General features: G+C 36.4%; 1 protein-coding gene across 1 annotated transcript in view; it reads right to left on the bottom strand.

Moving 5' to 3' along the window:
• The window catches only part of GRIK3 (glutamate ionotropic receptor kainate type subunit 3), a 2,817,598-nt gene extending 2,798,057 nt beyond the window's left edge, over positions 1-19,541 (bottom strand). Inside the window, exon 1 of the mRNA XM_044083835.1 lies at positions 18,484-19,541. Coding sequence (XP_043939770.1) covers positions 18,484-18,601 — 118 coding nt within the window. The 5' untranslated portion in view covers positions 18,602-19,541. The remainder of the gene's footprint in view (positions 1-18,483) is intronic.
• Between the last annotated feature and the right edge of the window lie 4,678 nt (positions 19,542-24,219).

The following is a 24,219-nucleotide window of genomic DNA, read 5'->3' as shown; positions in this document are numbered from 1 at the left end:
CACATATGAGGAGTGCAGGGGGGCCACAAATGCTAAAAACAAATACATGCTTGTTTTTTACCAGGCTGATTTCCCAACTAGTGTTCTTTGGCCATTTGGCTCCTCACAATGTTGTATCTTGACAAGCCATAGTAAAGCTTATTGGTTCACCTCAAAGCTCAAAAACATAAAATATAATGCTAGATCCTTTCCTAAAGTAAAATTAATTTCCCACAGTGGAATATTTATGCAAACCACTATGATATCAGAGCCTTTCCTAAAGTAAAATTAGTTTCTCAAACTTAAATAATTATGCAAAAGCACTACACTTAAAAGTTATTCCTTACTGATTATATCCTTCAGATTCTTTCTCACAGGAAGATTTATATGTTTATTGTTAATCAGATTATAGTAATCAGATCAGGAAATTAAGAAAGTCAGATTTCACACAACTGTTTACCATATATTATTATTATTATTATTATTATTATTATTATTATTATCAATTATTAATAGATCTTTTTCCTTCAAAGTGCCCCTACAGAAAACCCCTTCCTCTTTCTCCCACCATTCTTGTCCCCTTTTTTTGCAACACTTCTAGTATGCAAATACTCAAGCAATTTCAACTGTTTAATAAACTGATACAACTGTATCCTTTACCACACTAAGTTTTAGGTATTTCTTATTTTATTTATGTATTTATTTATTCATATCGATGTTGCCATGTAATCAAATTGTATAATATATTTGGACTACATGTAAAGTAACTTAGAAGCTCATAAACTTCTCAGAAGTCAAGGCCAACGTCAGTGGTCTCTGGCTGATTAAATTTGCAGATGATTGCAAATTAGGAGCGATCATTGAATCTCACACTGAAACAAATGTTCTACAGGATGGGCTGACACAGACAAATAACTGGTGTCAGAGCTGTACACTAAAACTAAATGCCAAGAAATGTATAATAGTGTCCTTTGGGAAATCATCCATCCCTAGTAACTATCATATTGACAACACTCCCCTTAGAGTTGACTAAGTAGTGAGGGACTTAAGGACACACATAAATAGTAATCTAGCCTTTGATCATCACGTGTCTACAGTAGTGAGGAAATCATTCTATGTTGCACAACTTATAAACAAAGGTATGGCATCTAAGTCCAAGGAAGTCATTTTTCCACTCTATTCGGCATTCATCAGACCTATCATTGAGTGAAATTCCCCCTTTGGTATGTACCTAGCCAGGCATATCCAACAACTGGAACGTCCACAGAGACAAAAGAATACAGGGCATAAGTAATATGTCCTTTGCAGACCACGTCAAGGCCCTATCCCTGTATTCTGTCTCCTACAGGCTTTTGTGGGGAGATCTATGCCTGCAATACAGGGCAGGGCATTGTCAGACCCCACTCTGGTGGACCTCCTGCATATCCACAAAACAAACAGTACCAGAATTACCCATTCTAAAGGCTTAAACCTTAATTGTGATATAAATAGGACCTGTGGAGAGATAGGTATGTATCCCAGACCGTCTATGGAACAGAATCCCCATCAACGTGAAGCAGAATTCTTCCCTAACCAAATTCAAGTGCAACTTGGACAATTGGTTGGGAAACTGAAAATTCATCCCTGGTTTGGCACCTATGTCTCTAATTGACACAGGTAACCTGTAAATGATTCATCTCCCAGGCCCATGCTTACACTTATCAAGGTTATCAGAACTTATCAGAGATCTGGGATGCATGGTTAAGCTTAAAAAGGCTCTTGTGGTCATTAGCTTAGTAAACACCTATGAATCTATGAACCTATAAGCAATGTTAGCAGGTCTTGGATATTTACAAATAAAAGAATGAATGTGAGAAAATTAAAAGACTGTCATTTGTTTAGGATGCTGGTTTAAAAGTATGGTTGTGTAGCTAGTTATTTTTCTCTAGTGTTTATATTTAATAACTCTATTGTATTATTCTTATAATTCATTTTTGCTCTCACTTATATCAACTTTGATGACTACATCAGTTGCTAATCACAACTGACTCTGCTGCCTTTTTCAACTTAGTAATGGGTGATTACTGTAACCTTAACGCTGCCCCTTCCCCCGACCTTAACCTTACAATTTCCCTTAATAAAAACCTTCCAGTACCACTGCTGCTATTTAGACAAATTTTAGGTTTGTGATATGGGGAAGTTTAGTGTGAAGATTGGGAGAGGAAAGACTTTTCCTTCCTCATTTTTTGTACCTTTCATATTTATGGCATTTGGTGTTCTGTGTGTTTGAACTCCTTAATGCTGTTTTTTAAACTCAGCAATAAGAACGTTCCTCCATGGTTTCACCAACTCAAAGAAGGACGAAAAATCTCAAAAGAAGTTAATCGTTACCAGCACACATTTAGAAATTACACCCAAAATGATTTTCTATGGAAAACAGCAATGAATGTTGCGTTTATAATTTTTTTTTTTTTTGGGGGTTACTGGTACCCGAGGAATTTTACCTTGATCACCTATAGAAAAGCCTAAAAAACAGGTATATCAGATCATGTTATTTACCCTCTTTTATCTAATCTTTGTATCATTTTGTGAAACTTAAAATGTGGTCCAAATGGCATGCATACAGATGGAGACTTCTGTCCTTTCTAATAGCACTAACAGAGTTTAGTCCATGGAAGAAATATGAACTAATATTTTTCTTCGTATAGCTGTAACATGACTGCCATAATTTAGTGGGGAAGCATAAAACATCATCTGTTAAGGAAGATACTAACATGGGTTGTCTCCAAGCAAAATCAATAGCAGGAAAAACTTATCAGTGTAATTGTAGAGAATTTACACATGAACATATATATCAAATCATCTTCAAAGCCTTTATAATATCCTTATAAATAAGATCTTTACAAATAAGAACCCAGAAGTACAAGCAATCACAAATCACTGACGTAATAAAAATGGAATTGCAAACATATTTCTTGCAATTGCTTGCTCACAAAACTGCCAAACAAATCACATGCCCTGTGATCAAATACTATGAATAAAAATGTATTTTATTACCATCACAGCAGAAGTTTGTCTAAACAAAGCATTTGTGCAGTCCTTATATCTGATCTTATAAACATGTCTCCAATTCTATATGTTGATCTTTATAAACAGGAGCTACTATTACAATATTATATGATCATTATATTTACAATATTATTTTTTTGTGTTATTTCTTTAAAAATGTTTTGATTGCATTTATGTTAGCAGTGATGTATGAGTTGTGTGATGGCCTCATTACAAACCATACGAAAGTGTTAAATTAAAACTATTTTTGTGCAGTGTGAGCAAGTAATGACTTAAAATGAATGTTTGACTTAAAATGTGATGTTTTTCAGAATGTGCAAGATTCCATTATACCAGGAAGTATATATGCGTGAGTGTTCCTGGGTTAGGTTTGGTAGGGGGATAGATTTAGTGTTAAACCCACTTGGTGTTGTGCATGTTTAGTGTCCTTCTGTCTGGATTAGTGGTATTGTTAGGGAAACGGTTTCAGTAATGTAATGTGATGTGATGTGTAGTGTTAGGGTTAGGGGCAGGGTTAGGAGGTATGATTAGGGTTAAGGAGAGCACACATGAGTAAGCACAAATGTGTAGTGATTCTTTTCCTCTTAGTAAACACATACATTTCCAGGAATGAAAAAAACAACATATATACTGAAATTTAATGCACATGGACTCAGAATTATATTTTCTGTAAACCTTAACAAAAAACTTCCGCATCTTTGAAAATGTACAGCCTTGTCATTAAATGTCAGAGCAAATTGCTCAGACTTCAACTTTTACAACGCAAGAAGTTCCTTTCAACATTGTTCATTCAGGTATTTACAGAAAATGAAACATTTGCTCATTTTTATTACTAACAAAAGAAATGTCTGAGTATCTTTCAAGGTGTAAAATGTATACTGAAAACATCAGTGACAAGGAAGCAACTATACATATTTATTTATTTATTTAATTTTTTTATTCATTTATTTATTTCATTTGTTAACTGGGTGAGTAGACTTGTCCTAACACCCGTTTTAATAACAACCTGAGCCAAGGAGGCAAGAAGTTTTGTGCAAACATAATATACAAAATATAATAAGCAGGCGGTACTTTACAATAGTAGCCATTCAGCATAAGTAGATACAAATACTGAAAAAAATGTGCATAAAATTCAGCCTCATGAGTCATATTCTAGTTATGTTCAAGAACATAATAGCGGTCATTGACAAAGCTGATCCCTGCCCCCACATAGCTGAGCTGAAAGAGTCTACTAGTATTAAGTGTACAAAAATAACTGTGGAAAGAAACAATAGGGATTAATAGTAGACAATGGGCCTGATATGATATCTCTTGGTGATGTGCAATTTATAGTCCAATATAGCCAATTTATAGTCCAATATAGCTGACAGTTTTCTTCAACTTCTTCTAAGTTTCATTCTGATGCCATGCAATATTTTGAAAGTCACTTGGCTTTGGAAATATTAATGCTCACATGGAATTCTTGTATATGTTCATAATTACTAACAAATAACTAGGAATATCTGCATATCTGCATGTCTAAGAGGAAACAAGAATGTCCAGCAAAGAGGTGGGTGGATTGTGTGAAAGAAGATCTGTGGCAGTCAGGCATGAGTATCGAAGAAGGCAGGAGTGTGGCACTGAATCGAGAGAGATGGTGACAGTTAACACGATTCCCTGACTCCATGTAGAAAATGGGAAAAAGTGGGACTGATGATGATGATCTGCACGTACATCGACAAAGGCAACGTATTTTATTTAGTCCCACCATGACAATTGAAACCATGCTCTCTCACTTATGAAAATATGAATGACAGGTGACAAACAGTGATTAATATCTCCACTGCAGTGCAGCCTACATTAATGATCTTAGAGTCGTTTTGCTAACATAATACCCTGTCATGTGGCAACTGAATGTTCTGGGAACTTAACTTCTAAACTTGTTATGATTTGTTTAAGGCCCCTAACCCTTTTCATGTGTAAACCTTAGATTACTTCCAGTTACCTTAACTACATTAGGTGTAACCTGCAATATTCTTCAATTTTAAGTACTGCAGAGTTAATTTCTTGTTTGCTCAAGCTTTATGCAACGGCATATGGGACATCTTGAAGTCTATTTGCCTCACTGAATATAGAAGAATCCTGACACATAGAGGCCAGAATTGGCAACACTTAACTCTATCAAGCACTGTGTCATATAAGAATTACTTCACCTGGAATCACAATTAGTTATCTGTAGTCTAAACACCTTAAGATCCATGAAGTCTTTATTTATAAGCAGATTTATCTGGCCAGATATTTTGTTTATCTTTAGCTTTATGTTGTTGGAATAGAGGAGCTGCTGAACTCCACTGTGGAAGGGTAGACTCACAAGTAAAGATGATAAATAATTACTTTTTCAGAAATAAAGGACCCAATGAGATTCCACCTTTCAAACCATATGAGATGCAGAACAAGAAGACATAGTTTCTACATGCATTTAGGACATTACAATGAATACATATAATAGTAATTTCACTAACTGAATAATTCTTTAGCCACAGTTATTCAAAGTCATAGTGCACTAAAGTCTGCATACACTGACCTCCAGCACTATTTAGATGATCCGGCTATAGAATGATTCAAAATATAAGAACTGTTAAATACAGGTGTAAAGTATTTTTGCATAAAGCTAACCCCTTGTTCCACAAACTTCTGTAATACAACTCTGCATTTCCAAAACTTCTAGAAGGGGATATTAAGAAGCATTCCATCACCCATAATGTTCTATGATACTGGTGTAGTTATGTATAGTCTTGGAGTATGGAAGAGTGGGCAAAGCTTCCTCCATCGTTGATGTAATGGGGTTAACCTCCATGCAACCATTTTGGTCTATTTCATTATTTATTTACTGTGTACAGTTATTATCCTTTATTATGTATCAGCCATAGTATGATACCTTGTCAAGTCACTCTTCTGAAGTTTCACCCTACCACACCTTAACTAAAGTGTAGACAGTAAGTTGGCTATGATGAAATGGTTTTCATTTAATTTAAGATGATTTAAAAAAAAGTATTGAAAAGTAAGGCATATATGCACATGCATAAGACAATTTTTACAAGAGGCAAACAAATAGTTGTTGTATCTGGAATTTATACAAGTCTGAGGAAATGGGCAGACTGTGTTGTCCAGACTGAACTTATTTATTAGCAAAGTCTCCTGTTTCTCCTATCAAAAGTGAAACATGATAGGTCATTGATAAAAGAGTAATAAAATGCAACTTCTTGACACTATTTTTACTGTGGCCTGCAGTGGTAGATGCTCCCAATAAGAGAAATAAAACAGTGATGTATAATCTCACAGTCTTGCATGCATTTGCAATAAATGTCAGAGAGACAATTTTGCTTGTATAAGTGCAGCTGCAGAAGGCATTTTGCTGTATGGTCATCATCTTAAAATATATTGCAAATTAAGGTCTGCTTTTCCTTCTAGAGTCAAACTTAGAAGTAATTCAGAATCATTTTGTTAACATCACTAAATAACACAAAGTACTAGTTGTAACAGCTGTTTTTTCTCTTTTTATTGTGTGATAGGAATGTGTGTGTGGTGAATATCACCCTATTCTAAGTCTGCTGCAGTGCAGAATATGTCCATTCCCCATGGTTTGCAGTCATGTAAGCATTGCTTATTCTACACAGATATGCAATGAGCATTGCTGCAGGGATATAAGACAGGCACTCCGCCTACAAACAAAACATGCACAAATATGACTTTTTTCTATTTCCATGTTACATCAATAAAAAATCTCAGTAGTACTTTTTAAAACTGCATTCTTTTAATAGCATGTTCACACTATCTTTTCCTCAATGAAAATGCACAAGTTTCTTGCACTAGTAGAGTGATTCACAACACAGCACTATTATATTTAACAGGATATATCAGTGCATTGGAAGTGAAGACAGCGCTGACATCTTTGAAGGCAGAGGAGTGTTAACTAGTAAATTTCAAATTCAAGATATATAATGCTGGACTGTATACATGTTCTACTGGCACACTGCTGGTTAAAGATTACGTCAGCATTTGCATTGAAATGATAGGGTGGTTCCTTACCCTTCACCTCATATGACCTTCAAATACAGGGTAGGTGATGACTCATTACTGAGCATGCTGTAGCCCTACAAAAAATGTCACTAAACTGAATGATACAGTACTACAGCCACTATTTGCTTCATTATATATCTAGCCATCTATCTATCTATCACTCTATCTCTTTCTATTTGTCTATATATTTATCTATTTATTTTTATAGAGGGTTTACTGCAGAAGACAGCAGTTAAAGTCACATCCCACAAGGTGCAAGAAGGAAGTACTGATTGTGTGAAATAGCAACATATTTTGTATTAAAATATTCTTTTAGACACACCATATGAAGCCATACCTTGCAACCTCCTAATGCAAGAAATCTGGACAAACCCTCACTAATGTTAGGCAAGTCTTTTTCTTTTAAACTTAGAAATTTGGTAAAATAACAGGGTTTGTTTTAGCATACATTTTCTGAAGGATATGAATTTTGAAACTCAAATGTATGTCATTATTTAATGACTGCAATCATCAGTGGCTTCCCATAAAACAATGAATTTTATGAGGAACAGACCAAATATATGAGGGAAAAATCTGGATATTCCTCAAAAATTTAGGCAGTTGAGAGGTATGCATGAAATATAGTAGTCAAGGGTAAGATACTTAATACTTAAAGCTTGTAGTTTAGCTATATGGGAGATATGTAAGCTATTACTTCTCTGTTTATGGTATATGGGACAGCAGACAGCATAGAAGGGAAAGACAGACCATGCTATCCTTTGAAGTACAGCAGAAGCTATAAAGGTAGTCTTTAATTATTTCATGGCTCTTTCTCGCCCCCACTTGTGTTCTCTGAGAATACACTGACAACAAGGGCTGACGATTTTTTTTTCGGAGTGAGCAGGACAACTTGACAACTGTAAATTGAAATGGTATCTGTTCAAATAACGTAAGAGCAAGGTTTTGTAGTACCTTCAATTTAGGGGAAAATTGACAGCAGCCACAAGAAGTGCTTAGTTCGGTAGAAAATTAAATGCAAAACATTTATCAACGGCTATATATACTTTTCATATGTGATAGCAGGTTCTGCTTAATATGACATTACAGATCATGGTGATTTGGGCAGCAATGTAGGAAAGTAATCCCACGTACCTTTTCCCATACCAGATCTCAAAACACCATGCCTAGCAGTGAACTAGTGTCTCAGAAATCCAGAGGTATGATTGGCCATTGTGCTAAGAGATAGAACAGTTAAAGTGTCCTTATTTTTATTCCCTGACCATGAATAATACTGATATCTCCAGATGAAGCAGTCTGATTGCGATTCTTTTAAGAGGCCTTTATTTTACTTTTGGCCATTAATTTAACTGAGATAAAAGCTAATCATTTGTCCTAATCAAACTTGCTGTATAGCACAGGAAAATTACATATTTAGTCTCTGATGTTCTGTTGCAACAGACAATGCTATGAATCAGGAAGACTGCTTCCCAAATAACCCCTCCCAACAGGCAATTGGAGCCATGCAGGAATAAGACCATTGTACTCAGTGTGGCCCAGCTAAACCTAGAATAAACAATGTAGTGCAGTTCCTTATAAACTTGCCACAGCTGGATACTCCTTACATTTGACTGACTCTGAAAAGCTTTGGAACTGAAGCATTGATGTCTCACTACATAAGCATGTAATTAGCATGCAGAAATATACTGGTTTTGTAGCAGTACAGCTCTAGGAATCAACATTAAAGAGATTGCTCAAAATAATTTGGTGTAAACTATTGGTTTTAGCTTTAACAAGTTCACCACCTCAGCTACTGTTAAAGGAACTTCATAACTTGACCAATGCTATCCATAGTTAAACGTTTTATTGATTCTTAAAACAGCCTTGACAAAAAAAAAAAAAAACTTTTGGAATTTTCTAAAGCTGGTTTCATATTGGTTAACTGGGATGTGTTTCTAATTGAATCATCACTGCTTCAAAAATCATATCTGCTTAGAAGTTGGATTTATTTATTCATTCATTCATTCATTGCTGACTGGGTTAGTCCCACTACGCTAGCAGACTCTTTTCAAGAGGGAACTAAGGGAAAGTAAATTTTTATTGTATGTAACATGATGGGAATGCACCTGTATGCTAAATAAATGAATTTAATATAAGATGTTTTTAAGACTAGGAATAAATCATGGAATGTAAAGCATTTAGATTAAGGTTGATTTTATATGATAACCAATGATAAACAGTTGAGTTACAGGTAATTCTGCAGCTAGCAAGGCTGCTTGTTGACGAAGGGTAGATTTCAAGCCAGGCTATGCAGATTGAGTAAGAATGAGAAGAAATGTTCCTGTATACTGTGCTAATGTCCTGGCTAGATAGCCATTTATTTTATATGATTAAGTGGGTTATTATTAGTTAGCTAATGCCTTAGTTAAAATGGCAATATGCTGTGTTGAAGATTTTAAAAGTTTGTAATTCAAATTATTAAGCATTCAGTATCTATCATTAGATGACAGTTCCAAACACAGAATCAATGTGTTGGTGTTGATGTTAGTTGTGGGGGTGTGCATAAATGACACTAGGCAGGTCAACTGTTTTCCAAAATAATAGAGGTCATTTGATTTTTACTATCTATTCTCCATTTTCAAGGTGCTCAGTAACTTGCATTAGTGTAACCATACATTCCAAAGTGACAATCACTGATACAAGGATTCTTAGCATCCACTTGTAACATTACCATAGAAGCAGAAATTGTATAGAGAAAGCAGGACCCTAGCACTATGGAATGCAGCCACAGAATCACAGGAAGTAAGTCCTGTATAGCCAGTAGCCATTACAGAGACAACTGTCAAATAAACAAATAGTAAGCACATAGAGATGTGCATTAATTAACTAGTTAGAGGGAACATAGGAAGATATTAGCAGTAGTCCCAATTACCAAGCTAACTTGCTGAGTCCTGACACAGGTAATCAGTCAGTGAAAGTGAAACGGTACACAATGTTCAAGAATACAGACAGTCTATAGTACTAAGAGGCATTGCTTAATACAGTAGGATTTGTTTCAACTGTGCGACCGTGGGACATGTAATCAGAGATATGAAATAAAGGAAAATATAATATCTCTTCTGCTCTTGCACCTTGTTGCCAAACATGATTGTTTTAAGTAACTTGCTTTTTGTATTCTTACCATTTTTTTACTTTCTCCAAGACCCATAAAGTCCTTAGAATATGGGTTCCTAACAAGGTCAGTTGCCTTACCATATTTTCTGAATAGATTTTTTTCATTTGTGCAAGTACTTTTCAATAAATAGGAGGGAATACTTGAATTTTCATTGGAAGGTAAAGTGAGATATACAGTCTAGATGCATAGGCAATATAGAGTATGTCATTTCAAAGTACATGGTCCCAGGTGCCTCTTCAGCTCTGGTACCAAATAATCTTACTTTATGCTCCAGATCATGGATCTGTAACATTGTTTCTGCAATATAATGTATTGCAGTTTTTTTTATTCTGGTGTCAGACTTAGGTTTCTATATGGTCCTAGCAATGTAACCTCTTTGGCTCCAAAATTGGAACATCCAATTTCTTCTCTGTAACATAACTCTATAGTAAGTGTTCTTAAACAGAAGATTAATGCAGGGCCAAATGCTAAGACTTAGGTTTCTTCAAGCTCCTAGTAACCTCAACCACTTTGATGATTGTACTGGGACATTCTCTTTAACCTCTGAAGCTTGGATATATATACTCCTGCACAATAGATTATTACAGAGTTGCAGTTTCTCAGTTTGGTCTGTCAAGATTCTAGCAATGTCAACTCTTTGTCTCTGATACTGGGATAGTCTCTTAGCCCTCTTTAGGTTGGATCTATGACAACTATTCTTGCACAGTACATTATTATAGGACCATGCTTCTAAGGCTGAGGTGGGGATCTTCCGATTGCAAACAGTCCAATGTGATCACTTTGCCTCAATTACTGGGGCATCTCCTTTTTTCCCTGTAGCTGAATTGAATCTATAAATATTCCTGCACAGTAGATTATTACGATGACATGATTTTCAGGATCTTAGAATGTGACCTTTTAGACTGTGATCCTAGAGTGCCCAGTTTAGCCACTGAAGCATGGGGTTCTAGCCACTACCCCCGCCAATGTGTTCTGCAGACATAAATATAATTTTTATTTGAATAACTATGAAATGATGAGGCTAAAATAATTATCAAATATCATGTTGGGTTTATGATTCTATTGCAAAACTCTAAATAAAAGCAGTAGCAGTATCTTACTTTAAACACGTTTTTGTTTTTGCCCCAGTTCTTCATTACAAAGGTCTGTTAAATTGTAAAGCGTGCCCTCTACTGACTCAGAATGTTTATGATAAAGCAAAAAAAGAAAGCCATATTACCAGTGATAATATAAAAGACTGCAAAACCATTATAGCACATAAAAAGCTAATTACAATGAATGTCATACTTTAACTAGTGAGCTCTTTTATTTTTCATTGAGTCAGTATAGGCTTGAGGCTATATTATCTTCCATGATCTCGGGTCATAATCTAAATTTTGCAAAAGAGTTAGATAATTTAATATTAAGATGCATATCATAGATTCATCTAGCAGTGGGAAAAAAAAAACAACAACAAAAAAAATCAGTGGCTTAACAAGTACAACAGCAAGGATAAGTTCCTGTACTATAGTCATATATCAATAAAGACATAGCATTAAAGACAAATTCTGTTTTTTTTCTCCAGATAATACCTCAGAAATTAAGTGATACAGCAAATTGCAGAGATGCAACAGAATTGCAGAGATGTAAGTATATGCCATATTTCCCAGATCTATTACAATGCATATTGCTTTTTTATAATAGCAGCATACTATATGTTTATTGTTTAAACATGCAATACTTGGCATGTATTGATGCCATCCAGTGAATGCAATTAAGCTGCTGCTCAGGTTCTTTCCTGCTTAATACAAAGACCTATTGTCTTCTGATTTCCAGACATTCTGGCATAAATAGCAATGTTACGGAAATATGAAAGTGAATTAAACTCTGTTTCAGATATTAATGTACAAGATGCAACTGCTTAGAAAGCATGTGCATCTTAATCCAACTAGCATTTATATTGAAAATTTAAAAAAAAAAATCACTAAATGAGTAGAAAATATGACTGCAGTGAAAGTGAAGTAGGCTTCATGTGTATTATCCAAAATCCGCTATTTACCTTTAGCTTGACAAACTGAGCTGCAAATCAATATTAGCTGCATCATGTCCAAAAGCTGCATGTAATTTGTTTTGCTCTGGATCTAGTTACTAGTAAAGACTATGGCAACTATTACTTCCATATTCATGGAACTGTGAGCAGAGCTGCTAAAATTGGTGTTAAAATATACCTTAACATCAAAGCATTTGCTTATTAAGCAGCAAAAAAATGAGCAAATCTTTACTAAAACAAGAAAATGAAAAATAGCTACCAAAACTGATATTCTGGGTAAAAATAGTATACAAATATGCAGCAGCTGAGGAGATAAACATATCTGCTCTTGAAAGAAAGACATTTCTAGAAATGGGTGAAGATACCAATCACACCCTTAAAATTTGATGATGGAGATAGAATAATAGCAATAGACAGTGGATAAAAAAGTTTATAGAATATGTACCTTGATGAATAATGTGAGCCATGGAACAATCCAATAAACAAATGCTGACAGATAGATAGATAGATAGATAGATAGATAGATAGATAGACAGACACTAAGATAAACATCACAGAGAAGAAGAAGCTGATGGTCTAAGTTCCTGCTTATTAATACAACTATAAAGGTTTGGATAATATAATGAAACAGGGAAAAGATGGAAATTTAATGCAGCCAAAGAAATATTTTGCAGTTTGAAGCTTCAAACTATAAATGTTAAGGTATTTCAAACAAGTGTGCAAAATATGCCACTTAGACTGGGAAACATATTGCATCCCTACAGACATACATCCATGTATTGCATGCATTGATTGCATTTATTCAGTCATTTGCTCACTCATTGTTTTCTACTGCCCACTTCATCCTGAACAGGGTTACAGGGAATCCATTCAAAATTCCTCTTTTAAAATATATTGTAAATCAAAATGTACTAGCAGAATATCAAGCACATTTTTAGTTATTGGGAATTGCAAATCAGTTGAATGTCTCATGCTTCTGTTTGGTAGGTTTGAACAATCAGTCTCAAATATTGGAAAAGTATGATAAAAGTTCAATCACATATGCCAGTAAAATGTGTGTGTCTATATATATATATATATATATATATATATATATATATATATATATATATATATATATATATAGTTCTACTTATTTAAAATAAGATGCCCACCGAGCTTGCTTACTTACGGGGAATATTTAAGTCAATTAGAAACAGTGGGCATGTGTTACGGCTTTTCTCAGGTAGCATAAATACATTTTTTTATTTTCATAGTACCTTTCTTGGGAGTAAAAAAACGTGAGTCTGCAGTCTGTCTTGATGATTTTGTACCTTATACACTGTTCAGTACTTTTCAACAAAAAAATCTAGTATTACAGCAATTTGCTAACTAGTGAGTACACCTCTATACGTGAAGCAATGTAACCAGACAAAATGGAAGAGAATGATTCAGTTTTACGAAACAAAAGTGTTCCAAAACAAAATTGCATAGTATAAAAGTATTATTTGACAAACTAATTTTGAGCTAGTGTCGTGAGATCCTGTCTCTTTTTATAGTAAAATAAAATAAGATTATTGAAAAATAAACGTGTCTTCAGTTTATTTCTCTGACGTCTTATCTTCCTGGTCTTCATTTACATTCACCTACTAACTGGCCAGACCTTCATCTAACCTGCAGTCAGTCTCGTTCAGGGCATGGTTGTCAAGTTACTCTTCGGTCGCATAGGAAGGACTCTTTACTGACCCCTGTTCTGGCTGCATTGGATCTGACCACATTTAATGTCACCAAGCATTATTTCCCGTACATTGTCAACATATTTTATATATATTTTCTGTACAGCTAGGATACTTTTCAAAGTCGTCTTTTGTGTGTTTACATTGTTATCAGTGGATTTTAATGTGCTTGAAAAACAACCGTTTTGCTTTTAATTTCAGTAGATTAATGCCAACATTGCCACCACAAAAAGCGCGCGCACGCACACACACACACACAGATACACACACACACACACACACACACACACACACACACACACGCACACACACACTTTATTTCACAATGATTTATTTTCTCCTTACAGAGAAATGTTATAATGCTATACGAAAATAAAGGACCACACAGTGCCCATTTTCGTTCGGAGAAAGAAATACATTAAATCAGAACACCAGTTAATTAAACTTAAAATGTGAGTTTTCCAAGTATGTTCACTTATTAATGCATAGAGTGAAAACATAATGTCCTGGTTTATGTATGCAATCTCTTGCACTGATTTGGAGTTCATGGTCATTTGCTCCAAAAGGAATTGGTGTTTAAAAAAAAAAAACATGAATCAAAGCAAACATGCAATTTCAATAGTTTCTGTTTTCAATAAGACAGATTTATAAAGCATTCTGCATAATGTGTTGACAGATAAAAGTAGTGTTTAGGATTGCAACTATTATAAACACCGAACATATTGGTTCCCGCATAAACAAACCTGCAGCCAGAAAACAGTGAATGGACATGCAATGCATACGAATTAAGCATTTTATGCAAGGGTAACCCCACAATACCCTATTACTTTACCCTGCTACTTAGTATTATTATTATTATAGTGTTACTTATTATTGTATCCGACCCAGCGCTACTTATAGTAAAGATGAGCACTTTTTTTTTTACCAGCACAAACATAACCATTTTTATCCTATTTTTTTTATTAGTGGAGCTTGCATAGAAGAAACAGCTCTTGTTTGAATAGGTTAGGTTGTGTCCCAATGTTAGTGTTAGCCCTGGCCCCAAATCTTCGATCAAGATTCAAAAGCTACGTAGCTAGAGTAAAGACAAATAAAATATGTATGTTTTATTTGGTGCCTGTATATTCCAGAAGGTGAATGTTTCATTCTCAATAAAATTAAACAAAGGAAAACTAGTATAAAATAAAAAGACACATCTTTTCAGCCTGGAAATGTAGCTTGCAGTCATTTGTAAGAGGAAATGTATCAGACCATGACCTGCTGGCCATCAAATGCATCTGATGCTCAGTTCGTTGTGCACATGCAAAGGCAACTGCTTTGCCAGCCCTTTTCCACTGTGACCTCCTGACAGCTAAATCGAGCTCCACCGCAGTCTGTCTTGTCTTCTTTTGCTAAAAGTCGTTGCATAGCAGCTTCGTTGGTACTGTGCCAGCTCTACTCACTAGTTTAGTTCAGTTCTTTGGACTGCTTCACAGCATGCATCTTAAATCTTTACAAAGAATGCTTATGCAACTATGCCCCTGTATGCATTAATAAACCTAAAAGAATTAAGGAAAGCGTGCCTTACTACTGTCTGGATACAGATCACAGCCCAGACAATAATAGCTATTTTGCATGTATTCGTCAAACTGTTTTATTCCCACATTTATTTTTGAGACTTATATTTCTAAGTAACTAACCAACTAAACGTCGGAAATTATTTATTTTTGGGGCTTCCTAAAACAAGCTATCTTAGAAGCTTCATAACCGGCGTGTGTGTGTGTGTGTGTGTGTGTGTGTGTGTGTGTGTGTGCGCGCGCTTGTGTGCTTTCGCTCTATCACTGTGCATCTGTGTGTCTGTGTCCTTGTATGTTTGTCTCATACCTCTCAAGTGTACCTCATTACGAGGTTCATGTTCCTCAAAGTTCCTCAATGTTCCACATTGAAAGACTCTGTCACACATTCAGTGTTAGGAATTTTTTAAAGTGAAATCCATGGTAAATAGAAAGGAATCACATTAATTCATTAAAAGATCTTCTTTATAAGCAAAACCAGCATATTTTAACCATCCTATGGCCTTCCTAGTTGAAGTTGTTAGTAAGCCATTAGTATGTGTTCCACATTTTGCCCATTTGTTCCACATTATGAGGGCTAGTGTTCCTCATTTTGGAGATGGAAGGTTGAGAGCTATGGTTTGTCTGTGTGCGCGTGTTATAGTAGCCTCCCCCAAAAGAACACTTTATGGAAATAGGAGTGGCACTATATTACACCTTTGTAAAGTACACTACAGACAACATGTTCTGCCGGGCTCTGTTTGCATGGTTTCCTAACGGCTGTTATCTCCTATAATTGGGTACAATTTATCTCAAAAACCACAACACAGACTTAAAATACATCCTGCATCCAAATAAACTTAATCCAATTTCCATGTTTTCACAATAGCCTTCACCACCGGATCGGATTTTCATACTGCCCCAGTAAACGGCTGCAAATAAATAGCCGGGAAATAAATATTCACGATGTGCAATCCACAAAGAACAGTGGAAGTATTATTTAAAGTTTAAGTAAAGCTAACTATCTCAAAATACTCCAAGGTACACCACTTAACGAGGAGCATACTCAATCGTCTGGTAACTACTTGCTGCTCAGCATTCTGAGTGAATATATTTCAGGAAAAAAAAGCTAACTATGTTTTCACAATTGTATCAGGGTAAAGTTCCATAGTGGAGCACCGCAAATGTCTGCGACATTAAAACACTATGAATAACTGTTTTGGGGAGTAAGGGGAATGGTATAGCAAATAAAAAAAGGAAAGCCACGCCTCTTCCGCGAGGCATTGGCTGAACGGTTGCGACACGTGACCAGCCATTCTCCGTTAGTTCGGGACTCCAGGTTGCTGCAGAGCTTGTTATTGTCTGGGGAGTGCAAACCTGTCAAGCATACAGCAGGCACCAGCTGTAGCACCTCATTCAACACCGCACCATAAGTCTTACACCTTTTCCACGTTCCCCTCAGCTCCGGAGTCAATAACGTGGTTATTGTCTGTCACATGTAGTTACAAATTCGTACACACAGAATGTCTGTTGACAATATGATATGTTTTACCATTCAAAGTAGGACGCCTTGACCATATAAGCCAAATACGGAAGCACCAGACCGCAACGGTCGCAAAACACCCGACTTACTATTACAACAGCATCAGTACAACAGACTGCCCTTTTTCGCAAACTGTGCAGTGCAGTATATATTGCTATAGTGTATTATCTAGGCCTCCTGAGCTCGTGATGTGGCAACTTCGACTAAATAAAAATGTTTACTGATCTTCCGATTCTATGTTTGCAGGGTTGGTGTCAAAGTTGGTCAGTCAGCCTCTAGAAGGAACTGAACCCATTTATGACAGAAAAGTAGTCTGCACTCGGAGGTTAGGTTCAGTCATCCTATGAGGTGTCAAGTGGTCCATTATTGGAACTTGTTATGTTGATAAGTTTCCTTAATCAGGTATAGTATTTATTACTATCTCAACATAATACATCAATGAGGAAGAATGGAGACTTATGCAGAATATAAAGAAAATAAATATTTACAGTTCTCAAGTACATGTCCAAGTATTGCATTCCCAGAAAACCAGAAAAGTCTCAAGGTTGGTTCTGACCTCCGCCATTGCCATCTGCCAGAACAGTAACCATTTTTTCCATCTGTACACCGACCTCTGTTCTACTGCTATATCCCAACATAGCTGTCTTTCACTTTGACTAAATTCTAAACAGTTTATTAAAAGTTACAGAATACATACTGAAATTATATTAGATGCAGCATAATAAAAGTCTAATGATACAGCAAACATATATATCTATGTGGTGGCAGATACTTTTCTTTATTTTTCACACTTTTACCCTTTTCAGTTTTTGTTTGTAGGCGGGGTACCTGGCGCCCCTGAGCTTGACAAAATGCTTCCCACATAATGCTAGTTTGTATACCTTTTCTCTCAATGTGTATATACCTGGTTGTACTCATACAAACAACAATTCCAGTTAGCACTTTACTGTTGAAATCGCACAGCCTATTTTTTTTAAATACAGCTTAACAGGCAAAGGGGTCACAGACATATTTTTTTCTTGCCAGTGACACTGTTAGATCCATGCAAGTCTAGACTTTCACATAAATCTGCAAGGGACTGCACTGAGTAATATTATAAATGTCCGATTACTTGTAGTTGGTTGACTTTTTAAACCTATTTGAAACACTTGTCAGCATTCCTCTTCAGAATTCACTTTGCATTCACACAGTATTTGCGCCTCAGTCTACTTTTTGTGTGGCTCTAAGAAGCGCATATATTCTGTAACGCGCTACTTTTTAATTGTCTGTGAAGGGTCATGGATTAATTACATCGAGCTAAAACGCGAACCTTCTCAAAACATTTTGGCTAGTTAAGCAGTGCGCCCTCAAACAGCAGCAGAGGAAGAGAAAATACAAGAACCTGTCTCCAAACGAATAGTTAAAAGAAACTGAAATGCTTGCCTTACCAATTCTTATTACATGCATTCCATAAGAGTACTGGATCCAAAAGATGCATAAAGTAAGTCCTCCTCCCAAATATTCCAAAAACATACTCCAAAAAGATAACCAGGAATTTCTCTTCATTCTAAAATCCTAGAAGCAGAAGTTGATACTAGGTCTCCTCGTTTAGGACTCCGGTGATGTTTTTTGAGCAGGTTTGTGTTGCACTTGCCCAAGTTCTACATTGCAAACTGCGTCCAGACAGAAGTGTTGCTGCTCATGGCACATTTTACAGTCGTACGCTTCCCAGTTCTCAAGTTACAATAACCCTTTTCCCTAAACTCGGACCCCAGTCCTTGGTACACGGATCAGCGTTTTCACATGGAAAAGCTTGCTGTTGGGAGTCAGGCTGCAGGAGTCTCGGGTCCCCCTCCTCCTTCTGATGCCATCTATCTAATGGCTGCTGCAAAGCAATGGTATGGAGTTCTACCTGAACTGGGATCCGTCTACATCTTCCGAACCATCGGCAGCAAGGGACGTCCTGCTGATGAGCAAACTGCAAATTCTATAGCTTAGAAATAATTAGATAATAGCTATAGGAACCATAGTTTAATCGTCAGCTCCGTATAGGTTGCACTTTAGGTAACAACAGCAGTATGTGTCACGAATGGTGTGTTAGATTTCAAATTCAGTGAGACGTCCCTGTTAATACCAACTATGTAGCAGGTGCATAGCTTAGTATTATGGTCAGAAAAAGGTCAATTGTGTGACAGGTGTACATTTAGGTATTATGGTTAGACTACTCGGGTAGTCAACTGAATGTCAAAGATGAAGGCTGCAATCATCTTTCCTGCACCTTGTTTATCACCACCACTTCCATGGGCACAAGCAGTACCTGCGGTTTTTCTTGCAATCTGAGTACTCCCTATACCTGGTAGTCACTTGTGAAAGTCGGCAGACGACTCCTTTTTACCTGTTGTAAAGCCCTTGATTCAACTCAGTGGGCTATCCTCAGCTCTCCGCATGCGTCTTGGAGTACTTACATTAATCTATAGCAGTACCCTGCCAACGTAAGTGGATGGGATCGCCACAAAAATCTGCTAGGAATGCCAGAGATTCCCTTCAAAGCCCAGCGAAACAGAGAGAGTCTGAAATATGTGTGTGTGTGCGTGTGTGTGTGTGTGTGTTGGGGGGGGGGGGGGGCTTCTTTGTCCTGTAGGACTTGAAACATCATTGGCCTATCACCTGGAAATACAGATGTCTGCACTAAGATAATTCAGTACTAACTAAAAAAGTCAAGTGCTGCGCAACTTTAGCAGAATGACAGTGTTGACAAAGAATAATAATGTAATTAATATTTCAAGTTCTTACATAGAAACCAATGCAAAAATGGTTAGCTTTATTGACAGGGGAAAAGTCAACCTATGTTGTGCAGCTCTGGCATCATTCAATACACTATTTATTGTTATTGTGCTGACTTTATTTATCATGCAGCATTCCTCTCAACTTCTTATTATAAAAATCTGGACAAAGTTCGACAAAATGGGGAGCAAAGGCTCACAAATAGGGACGTATTTTTAAATATTGCTCTTATAAACTTAGACAGTTGCTAGAGTAACAAGGTAGGTTTCAACCTACATTTTATGAAAAATTTGCCAGAAAACCACAAATTTTATGAGGAACAGACCAAAATATTATTTAGATATTCTGCGAAAATCTGGACGGTTGAAAGGTATGATGCACACAAGCTTATGTCTGAAAATGGGCTGCACTTTTCATACAACCACAAAAAAAAAAAAAAAAAAAAAAAAAAAAAAAAAACAGCAACAATAACGTCTAGTCTGGAATTTGGCGAAGGCAGGTTGATATGCATACTTGTCCTATTATGTCATTGAAATGTAGAAATTAAAGCAATGCAACAGATAACGCAATTATTTTGCTAACGTGATAATTTACGGTTTTTAGCAAATGCTTTAGCCCGCTTAGATTATCGGGTATCAGGTTGACAATTAACAAACAGAACTTAACGTTTGTGTTAAATTATTGTCAGAAGAAATTGTAAGTGAAAGCGACGTCAGTCCATCACTCTCTTGATGGTTTACCTATCCATCATATCACAACAGGGTGCCTTGCGATCACAGCACTTCCCTGGTTAGCAGCCAGCTATACAACCCCGCGCGCGGACACACACACACACACATGCACGCACACACTCACGCACACACACACACGCACACATATGTATATGTGTGTGCATGCATGCATAAATAGATGTGCATACGCACTGACACGCATAGACACTTGCACGCGCACATATGTGTGTGTATAAATACATGTGCACACACACAACCGCAAGCGCTCAAGCAGATACGAGCACTTACATACATGTATATGTACATGTTTGCATGCATACACAGATGTACACACACACACACACACACACACACACACACACACGAATAGTACTTCCCGGGCATAGTCTTGTGAAGGCCAACACCTAAATCGGGCGCTTGTTTCGTAAAAGTTGCGTCTCCCACTCTGCTTTCCTCATTCTATTCACCCCTTCAGTAAAGTTTAGGATTCAACACAGTCAGCGGGGTTCACAGTTTTTAACTATGGAAGCAGCAACTGAAGTTCTGTAGTAAATGCACATTACTAAGGCAAGTAGAATAGCCCTTCCTTTCACAAGTGAAACGGCAGTGCGTGTAATTTGAAGAGAATGTGTTTACTTGTTATGCCCGGATCATAAGGGGTCAAAATTAGACACGCATAACCTTAAAAGCTTAAAAGGATTTCTCTAAAACGTAAATCAGGAAAGAAAAGTGTTCAGCAATTTAAGGGCGAGGGGCACAAAAATAAACTTCACTGAGACTTTTAATCTCTTTCTGTTGCCTTTAGGGTTTTCACGACGAGCTGTTTATAGTTCTCAATAAATCAGGGACAAATCTAGAAATAATCCCGGGGTGATCAAGGACAATTTCAACATAACACTGTGAACTTTAGACTTTTGGTACCATTATTACCTCGAGATTTTGAAAGACTAAGAAACTATATATTTTTTAAATAAAATAAGACTATAACTCTTAACTATTATCATTATTTATTAAGTTTAATTCACCACCTTTTCTCCAAATATCTCCAGTTTTGGGGGGATTGAGAGGGCCAAAGCTAAAATATCCGTTAAAATTAGGAAGTTCCCTGAAAATCAGGGACAGTTGAGAGTTCTGGACTGCTGTTTGCGGTGGACAGGTTACTTAACATTCGGAGTTAATATTATTTTAACATAACCCAGTATACCATGTTTGTGCTCCCTTACTATTGACCATGTTCACAAATGGAGAAAAACGTAAACTGTGCATTCTGGTTAACTGGTTGAAGTGCACAAAAATACAACAAGCTGATTCTCTCATTTCAACACACTGTACGTATGCTCCTCGTTTTTAATAAGTTTTAATGCAAATGTTGCGATAGGGACAGACTACTGTTTTATTCCTGATTAACAGATATAGCTAGAGTTTTTTTCTGAATCAGGAAAGTCTAAATGCAAAAGTTTGAAGTCTGGAATCAAGTGGACTACAAACTTTACTTTTAAACAGCACCACAGTAAAATAGTTTACAGGGAGTCATTTTACACTCCATGTAGTTTAAAGTTTTACTCACCACTCTCTCCAAACACACAACTATTTTCATTTTGAGCTTGTACAAAAGTTTTGCAGTTTTTTCAGACATTCTCCACACATTTCAAGTAGATACTCACACATACAAACATACAAGATGCACTGGCATGCACATAGGCAGACAGAAATACACACACATGGACACACAAACATCCACATCCACACACACACACACACACACACACACACACACACACACACACACACACAGCCATTCACAGTTTATATCTGTATCATGTATAAACTGCACATAATTGGTATAGGTTATGAAAATAGACATTTCTTATTCAAAATGTGGAATTAACTGCTTGTATACTTCCTAATATTTCCACTACATGTCACTTAAATATTAAAATGAGATACAAAAATTCTACTGTTGCATTTAGTGCAGCATATAAAGTGTATAATATATTATGAATAGTCCAACAAGTTTACAGTGGGTGGATTCTCACAGAAGATACATATTGTAAATGGTTCATCTCCCAGTCCCTACCTTTTAAATGTTTCATCTCCCAGGCCCATGCTTACACTTCCCAAGGGTATCAGAACTTGTCAGAGATTTGGGATGCATGGCTAGGCTTAAAAAGGCCCTTGTGGTCATTAGCCCAGTAAACATCTATGAACCTGTGAACCACCTAAGAATGAGAAAAAAATCTCATTAAATCCTTTCTGATCATTTAGCATGGGGTTACTTTGTGCATGCTATTTAAGTACACATTTTTACCTTTCAGCTTTGTTTCTTTCTTTTTTTTCTGAATATTTCCTAAAGAAATAACATTTGTTGATATCATCACATAACCTCCTGCCGTGACTCAGAATCACAACCAATATGTGGTGGTGTATGTATATATATATATATATATATATATATATATATATATATATATATATACACACACACACACACACACATACATATACACCGATATATGGTGTGGAAATAACAACTTAACACTAAATGTGAACAAGCCAAAGAGATAATTGTGGACTACAGGAAAAAAAATCACAATGAACATTCTCCCCTCACCATCAATGGGGAAACAGTTGAAAGAGTGAGAAGCACAAAATTTCTGGGAGTGCACATTGATGGGGACTTGTCTTGGAACACAAATGCAATTGCCATAGTCAAGAAAGCACACCAGAGATTGTACTTTTTAAGAAGGCTGAGGAGAGTGAATTTCCCATCAACAGTTCTCACTACCTTCTACAGAGGTACGATAGAAAGCATCCTGACGAACAGCCTCGTAGTATGATATGGAAGCTGCTCTACCTCTGAGCGCAAATCCCTCTAGAGAGTGGTGAAGACAGCTGAGATGATCATTAATACCACCTTACCACCTATCCATGACTTGTACATATCCGGATGTCTCTGCAGGGCCAGAAGAATAATTAGAGACTGCACTCACCCTGCTTACAGACCGTTCCTGCATCTATCATCTATAAAGTGCTTCCGAAGCATACGTTGCAGAACTACGAGATTCAGGAACAGCTTCTTCCCTAATGTCATCAGGCTGCTGAACTCTAATAACCACTACACCCATTATGCTCAACTGGGTCAGTAGAAACTGTCTCAAATTGTGCAAGAACCTGGTTACCACTCTTACCTAATACTTAGTGCAATATTCACCATGACTGTAACTTATAGGCCATATAAGGCAGTAGCAATGCAGTAAAATATCTTTCCTTTCAGTGCAATACATGCAAATTCATAAATTAACCATAGTGCAATACTCTAATGTTCACAGTGTAATACTCAAATGTCTCTTTCTGTGCAAGGATCAATGCAATGTCTTAACCAAGCACCTGTGCAATACTAAAGTCTCATGCATGTATGTGTTCAGTTCGAAAAGTGTTAAAATGTGTTCTAATTATGTGCAATATTAGTCTGTCTACCTGCATGTCTGTAATGTAATAGCGAGGCGTTACATGTGTAAATATCTGTGAAAATAGTCTATATGTTGTCTGCACATTGAGTCTGGAGACACAGAATTTTGTTCAGTTTTTGCACTTGTGTGATTTCTGAATAACAATAAAGTTTACTTTGACTTTGACTTTGACTTGAGATAATTCCAAACACCGAACAAA

The sequence above is a fragment of the Protopterus annectens genome, chromosome 1.part1 (genome assembly GCF_019279795.1).
Source record: "Protopterus annectens isolate FY-2018-M chromosome 1.part1, PAN1.0, whole genome shotgun sequence".
Lineage (NCBI taxonomy): Eukaryota > Metazoa > Chordata > Ceratodontiformes > Protopteridae > Protopterus > Protopterus annectens.
This window is presented reverse-complemented; position numbering and strand designations above follow the sequence as displayed.